At 39.9% G+C, this 7,273-nt stretch overlaps 1 protein-coding gene across 1 annotated transcript; it reads left to right on the forward strand.

The window, feature by feature from the left end:
* Nucleotides 1-1,021: 1,021 nt before the first annotated feature.
* On the forward strand, nt 1,022-6,646 carry LOC116205622 (katanin p60 ATPase-containing subunit A-like 1). The gene is made up of 14 exons (XM_031538255.1): nt 1,022-1,363; nt 2,027-2,181; nt 2,469-2,627; nt 2,788-2,918; nt 3,063-3,204; nt 3,316-3,587; nt 3,903-4,027; nt 4,539-4,582; nt 4,984-5,115; nt 5,250-5,327; nt 5,538-5,620; nt 5,719-5,841; nt 6,071-6,131; nt 6,231-6,646. The coding sequence occupies exons 1-14, from the start codon at nt 1,255-1,257 to the stop codon at nt 6,393-6,395; spliced, it is 1,779 nt and encodes a 592-aa protein (XP_031394115.1). The 5' UTR covers nt 1,022-1,254; the 3' UTR covers nt 6,396-6,646.
* Nucleotides 6,647-7,273: the final 627 nt, after the last annotated feature.

Here is a 7,273-nt window from a genome sequence, read left to right on the forward strand (position 1 = left end):
CCGTGTCAATTGAAATTGACGGAATGTAATTGATTGTGACATTTTATAACGGTTTGTTCTAAATTGTTACCAAAAATAGTTTTTGTACTGACCGTGCAAACTCGTAAAAGATTTTGTGGAGGTAATTTTCCTGAATAAATCACATATCTCGAGAATTTTTATTTAGTAATAAAAAAAAACTTCTTGATATCTTACATACATTGAGTGTGAAAAATGCCTTCTCTGTATTCTACATAGGCGACTAAAGACAACGTATGTATGAAGTATTAATAATAAAGATGGACAATATACGAATTTCTAATATATATAACTAAAATCTTTGAGTAGCCAAAAAGATAGATCGACCATGAGTTGAGGGTTAGCCAATGGAACTCACACGACATCGCTACTCAGCTTTTATATATTATAATATATTGATTGGTTACATCTTTAGTCGTTATTAGTTAAATATTTTTTTATGGAGTTTTAAGGAAAGGGAAAGTTAAATAAAACATTTTCCTCGCAAAACCTAGACAATAAGAGAAATTTATTTGAAGAAAAAGGGCAAATTACAAGAAAGGTAAATTGCACTTGTAGCATAAATATTTCACCTTTTCACCTTCTATCAGCATTGCACAAATGATCATTTTACTTTCAAATCTAGAACACTATTTAAATTCCATTAAAATTTAAAAGATTAATATAAAATTGAGCTGGCTTGACAGTGAACCCTCCCTGCATACATGAACCCAACACATGGACTAGATAACGTAACAAAATAAAAAAAAAAAAAAAAGGGTGGGGTTTCCTGTCGGCCATTAACTGGCCACCCATCCGGCCGACGTCGTTGGAGACCGATTGGGCCTCCGGTGGCCTCCCCTGGCAGGAAGACTAGTCAAGGAACCCCCTTCACTGATCTGCTCCCCTCTTGTCTCTGTCGAATAGACATTTTATCCTTGAGAAATATCACGCACCTGATTGTTTTTTGTCGGAATATTAATCGGAAAAGGCAAAATGCCTATTTTCTATAAAAATCAGAAGGTGATGTGCAACTTGGACGAGGTAAATGTTGCTTAGCCCAAAGATTGGGGCCGAACCGCTTTTTCCTTAAAAAAAAAAAAAAAAGGAACTGCAAGAAGTCCGGACTCCGAGCCCGGAGAGTGCCGCCCCACCGACTTCAATAAATGCGAGGAAGAAGTTCTAAAACAGAGAAGCCGTGCGGAACCCTCTACGGAAGAGTCTCCTTGACTGACCGATAGGCTGGTTCGCCCAATCATGGCGACTCGGAGCAGACTCCTCGGAACCGCTCGCTCATGGCGCACGGCCTTCTTGTCCAAAACCCAACCAAACCCTTCGCCTGCTCCTGCTCCTGCTCGATCGCTCCGTACATCTCTCTACCCCTCTTTCCCTCCCTCGTAACTATTCCTGCTCGTTCGATTTGTTTACGCTTCAAGTTGCTGCTACTGCCATGTGCAAATTGATCGGCTTCCCTTCCTTGTTTGGTTGCTTTGATGTATGCCGGCATTGATATCAAATGTAACAAAACCTTAAAATTGGACCTTTGCAAGACCCCTGTTCCGCTTCGTGGCTTCTCTCTTCAAATTTTTTGGACCCTTCTTAAACCACTACCATGTTAAGTTAACCCTCTCGAGTAAGCTTATCCGATCAGTGAAGTTAGGGTAGTTAACTTCCGCAAAGTAATGCAGTTATGTGCCGTGAAGTCTTGTTTGTGGACTTGATTATGGTCAGCTGGTTTCATTGAGGTTCGGCTGTGGTGTTTCTTGTTTGCATTTTCCTACTAGATGAGAAGCAACGGCTAGCTGAACTCAAAAGCTATAGACGGGCTAGCCGTCACATGATTGATGACTTAGGTTGGTCGTCTGATGTGCTCCGGTTTTGGGTTGGCATTATGAATTTTGCTCTTGTTTGTGGGGCCTCTGTGATGGAACAATAGGAAATATACCACATGTTTTTGTCAAACTGTCATAGAAAAGTTGCGGCACGAGGAAGTTTATGTCTGCTGCTTATAGTTCGCCCACCCATGCAGGGTCATTGGAGCATATGGGCCGTCACAATGCATATGAATTGCGAATGTCGAAATTGCTTTCTGAAGTTCATGGAGCAAATTATCTCTTTCCGGCTCTCCTAGCTGGTATTTTTGGAGTTGGAACGCTTGAAACAGTGTTTGCGGATGCTGGCGAGGTTTGTAAAATTTTATATTGGGAAGATCATACTATTATGGAATTGAAGACATCATAATGTGTCAATGACTTCCTCGTTTCCCTTTTCTATGAGTAGATTAAGCTATTACCACTGAAGCTGCTTATTTCTGGGAACACTCCTGTTTATAGGATTGTGGCATATTTCTTTGAATGTCTGCATGCTTTTAATATGATTGATTCATTCACATAATATGAAGTTTGACAGCCTGATAGAGAACTACAGGGCATCTAGTAATTGCCTTGACGGAGCTAATTTTACTTCTTCAGATTGCTGGCACTCCTTTACCGGCAGAGTCTCCTTCAAGTGGAGAAAATATTGAGGAGATTGCAAGAAAAGAGCGAGAACGAATCGAAGAGTTGCTCAAAAGTAAAGGAATACAGCGTGGTTCTTATCCTAGGTTTGGTATTGCAGTTAAAGGCCAAAAGGTTATTACAGATTATATATTATTATTATTATTCTGGTATTATGCTACCTGGTTGTGCAGCTCCACCTTTATTTCCTTATGTTCCATCACAAAGAAAAATTTGTGTGGAGCTTGCTTGATGTATCGAGAATGTTCCAATGCCTATGTGTATGGTTTTACAGGTGACATTCAAATTCCAAGTACCACCTGCATGCGAAATCTCCCACTTGATTGCAAACCTTGTTTCCAATCTTGGAGTGAAGGCTGAAGAGAATGGTGGTGGTGCAGATATGTTAGCGCGTGGTTGGGACAGGTTCGTCTTCTTCAATATGGCCAAACTTTTTTGGCTCTTTCCTCCTTTTAGCCTGCTATTTAGTACATTCTCATGGAGATTTTGACTTCTTTGATAATAATGAATCTAATGCTTATTTACTGTTCCTTTGCATACACATTCCAGTGCAGTTGCTTGGCAGCTGACCCTCAATTATCCACATAGGCAAAAGGAGGTCAGAGGGGAGAATCATCATCACGACATAATTGCACCAGATGGAGATTTGTGTATTCTTATATTCCGTTCGCTTATCAGCTCAGAGAAAGCAGTTAATATTCATCTATGAAAATAATGCTTTAGTTTGTTCCCTTTGTCTTGAATGCTTTTTGCCGATGATTGACTTTAATGATAATACTCATCTATCAAGTTTTTGTTGTAGGAAATCGAGTTTATAAAGCCAGGAAGCTTGACTCCCAAAGAATTAGAGGCTTTTGTATCTGTTTTACAATTAGCTGGTGGAAAGATGGGGCAGGATAGGTTCATGGAAAGAAGACCAAGGGAAGGTAATGCTGGAAAGGTGTCTCCTGAAAAGGCAATTGCAAATCTTGAGTCAATGGGAGTGAGAATTTATGGACTTGACGAACCCCGTATTAATTTCTCAACAAAGGCGATATCATGGGACAATGTTGCTGGGTATGATCAGCAGAAAAGGTATCTATTCAATGCTATGATAAATCTCTAGTTGTTGCTTTTAACAGGTGATTTAGGTAAACTATCCATCAAGAAGGAATTTGAGCAAGATATCCTGGTTGTTGGTGTAATACAATATTAGTGATCACTGGAGTAAACATTTTATTTTGAGAAAGTCTCAAGTGCTGGTTGAATTTACGCATTTTCTACTGTTGTGTCAAAGTCTTGAGTTGTTATGGCAAATCTTGCGAATTGAATTTATCTGAGTGCATACTCAATTAGACAATTATTGAGCGGTTCTTAACTGCAGAGTAATTTCAACTTCCTCTCATGCAGAGAAATAGAGGATACAATACTACTGGCTTTGCAAAGTCCTGAAGTATATGATGACATTGCCCGTGGAACTCGGAGCAAGTTTGAGTCAAATAGACCTCGAGCAGTGCTCTTTGAAGGACCTCCAGGTTTGCATCTAAGTGAATATTAGGCAATTTGTGTGCTAGGGATGTGTGTGTGAATTTAAGATGTGGAGAAATTGTGTGCAATTTTCGTGTTTGCATGCCTTTTGTGTTGGATGTCAGAGAGCATATTGTCAAGCAACAAAGTATAAGATAAACAACACATCAGAGGCAATAATTTCCTTGTTTGTCATACTCTGTGCAAGAATGTATATTACAGGACCTGAGAAAATTAATTAGCTGATCTTTTGCTTCATTATTTCATCCCCTCACTACTGCCTGTTGGCTGCTCACTTTTTGCTGTTTACTGTGGATGAGCGTCATAGAAACAGTTAACAACTTAAGATGTACTTGAATTCTAAAACTAAATTATGCCTCACGTGCTCTTTTTTTCTCCCACTTGATCCAATCACCTAATGCTGCTTTATTATGAGTTTAAACTCTTTGGAGATTGTAATACTAGTATGAGTTTAAACTCTTTGGAAATTGTAATACTAAAATGCATTTGCAATTCCAGGTACAGGGAAAACATCCTGTGCTCGAGTTATTGCCACTCAAGCGGTTAGTCATGAGCTAGCAGAATGTTCTCACTGACTTTAGTCTTAAGCGGTCCTTTACTTTTCGCATTGTGCTTTTTGCATAGTCTATCTAGACCTCTACGTTCAAATTTTTTTTCCCAAGCTACATGTTAAGAGTGATGTGATATTTCCCATCTAACCTCTTGATGACAGCAAATGTATACTCTGGCATTAAAGTTTTACACAGTAAGGTCAAAGAAAAATTTTGGTTTGCTCGAGTATTACCTTTTCCTCCCCATTGGATTCATGTTTTGGGATTTTCTATCAACAGATGACCGTTGTCCTTGACAAAAACAACTACCTTTATCATTGTATTGAATCTGCTGTTGGATCAACAACAATGAATCTAAAATGGGATGACAGAGTGCCTGTGAATGGTTGCAGGGTGTTCCATTGCTATATGTACCTTTAGAGGTTGTGATGTCAAAGTACTATGGTGAAAGTGAACGCTTGCTGGGGCAAGTGTTCTCGCTCGCTAATGATCTTCCAGAGGGAGCTATCATTTTCCTAGATGAGGTACATATCTGCCAAACTCAGTTGTAGGATGCCATTTTTATTGTTTATCTAATGGCTATATTTAATAAATATGTCCCTTTCAGTTCCATAAAATATGTATTAAGTTCCTAAGATGGTGGTTATGGTTGTGAAAGGTTGATTCTTTTGCTGTTGCTCGTGATAGTGAAATGCATGAAGCTACACGGAGGATCTTGTCAGTGTTATTACGCCAGGTATAGTGTTTTTATGTTTTGCTTTCAGCTTGAACTAATACAAGATGATTGTTCTGCATTCTTATCCTTTCAACAGATCAAATTTCACGATTTTGTACGCAGTGTCCTTATTCTTATTAGATGGTCCTTAGGAGGAAATCCATCTGTCTGCTCTTAAAAGTTAGATTGAACCATCTGGACTTACGATCATTTAAATTGTCCATGTTGCAGATTGATGGATTTGAACAGGATAAGAAGGTAGTTGTAATTGCTGCAACAAATAGAAAGCAGGACCTGGATCCTGCATTAATAAGGTATATTTGGTATAAGAATAATGAATTTAGAGTAGCTGGGAGAGATTATGCAACCATTTACTAACTCAGATTGTCTGGTCATGTGTCCGTCTTTGTAGTCGGTTTGATTCAATGATCAACTTTGGCCTTCCTGATCAGCAAAACCGTCGTGAGATAGCAGCTCAGTATGCCAAGCATTTAACAGAAGCTGAATTGGCTGAATTTGCTGCTGCTACACAAGGGTGAGCCCCTCTATTCTGTAAAATTACCCTTGCCAGTTTTTGCCATCGGAAACTAATTTTGAAGCTCAAATTATGTGTACTTGCTTACCTTATGAATTAATCAAGGCTGTCAAAGTTCTGACGTATACAAGGGAGTATGTAATTCTTAACTCTGGTGATACAAGCGTTATTATCTCACAGATGTTTGGTAATTACATTGCTTTTCCTCTCTACTGTAAATGTTACTCAGGATGTCTGGAAGAGACATTAGAGATGTTTGTCAGCAGGCAGAGAGGTCATGGGCTTCAAAGGTAATATCGTACTGTCTATGCCAAAGCTATTCTTGAATTGCAGATCATCTTAAGCTACTTCATGTCGTGACTGGGTTTCATCTGATGAGAAAAATTCAGATAATTCGTGGGCAAGCCGGTAAGGATGAACAGGGATCACTTCCGCCTCTGAAGCAATACATTGACAGTGCGTTGAATCGACGAGAGTCTTTATTAAGCATCGGAGAACAGAAGACAGGGAATGCTGCGACTTCAAGAAAGAGGCTTCGGTTAGATTTTAGCTGATCAAAGATGTGGATTTCCTTGTTGATCGGGTCGAAATTTGTACATTTATGGCCGACTTGATAATGTTTACAGGATAGTGAGCAGTCTTCCGGACTCGAATAGGATTCAGTCCGTAAGTTATATTACGAATTATGAACTGATAAGTCTTACAGACCTTCATTAGAGTAGAGCTCTGCTGATGGTCATGTACATGAATTCCATAATTATGTTAGGTTTCATTTCTGTTTAGGAGATTCCTCCCATTATTAACAGAGCCTCCAAGAACTCGAATAATTCCCATCTCTGCGGCTCTGCCAACGGAGCAAATGCCTCTCTTTTGTTATCTAGCTTTCCCTAGTTAAAATTTCTGTATGCACTTTGCACGATGAACTGGCCTTGGATCATCTCCATGAAGGGGAAATTTGACGAACGATGAATAGAGCTTAGAGCTTTCTGTAACGGCCTTAATGTAGCTTGGAGAAAGGGAGTGAAATTGGTAATTACTCGTATGAACATCTATAAAATACCCACTTGGGCCTATACGGACTTGAGCCTCATATAAGCTTGTGGTTTCTTTCTCAATTTTTCGATATGGGACAACATATCTCAATATCCGCCTTCACGTGGCAACGTGTGGTCCAACACGTGCCACGTGCCTTAAACACCCACCCTTAATAACTGACCCGAGCCGGGCATCCTCTTCCGTGCTCGGGCAAGGGGGGACAAATACCAAACTAGACTCGAGCTCCACACTTGGGCCTAACTAGAGGTGCACATTTAGCTACCTCGGAACTGGACCGGACCACTCTTGGGCCTGATTAACATGAGGCGCACTCTTGGCTACCTCGAAATCGAATCTGGCGTGGTGTGAGCCCACATGAGCGCGCGAAAGCATAACC

This window comes from Punica granatum, chromosome 4 (genome assembly GCF_007655135.1).
Source record: "Punica granatum isolate Tunisia-2019 chromosome 4, ASM765513v2, whole genome shotgun sequence".
NCBI lineage: Eukaryota > Viridiplantae > Streptophyta > Magnoliopsida > Myrtales > Lythraceae > Punica > Punica granatum.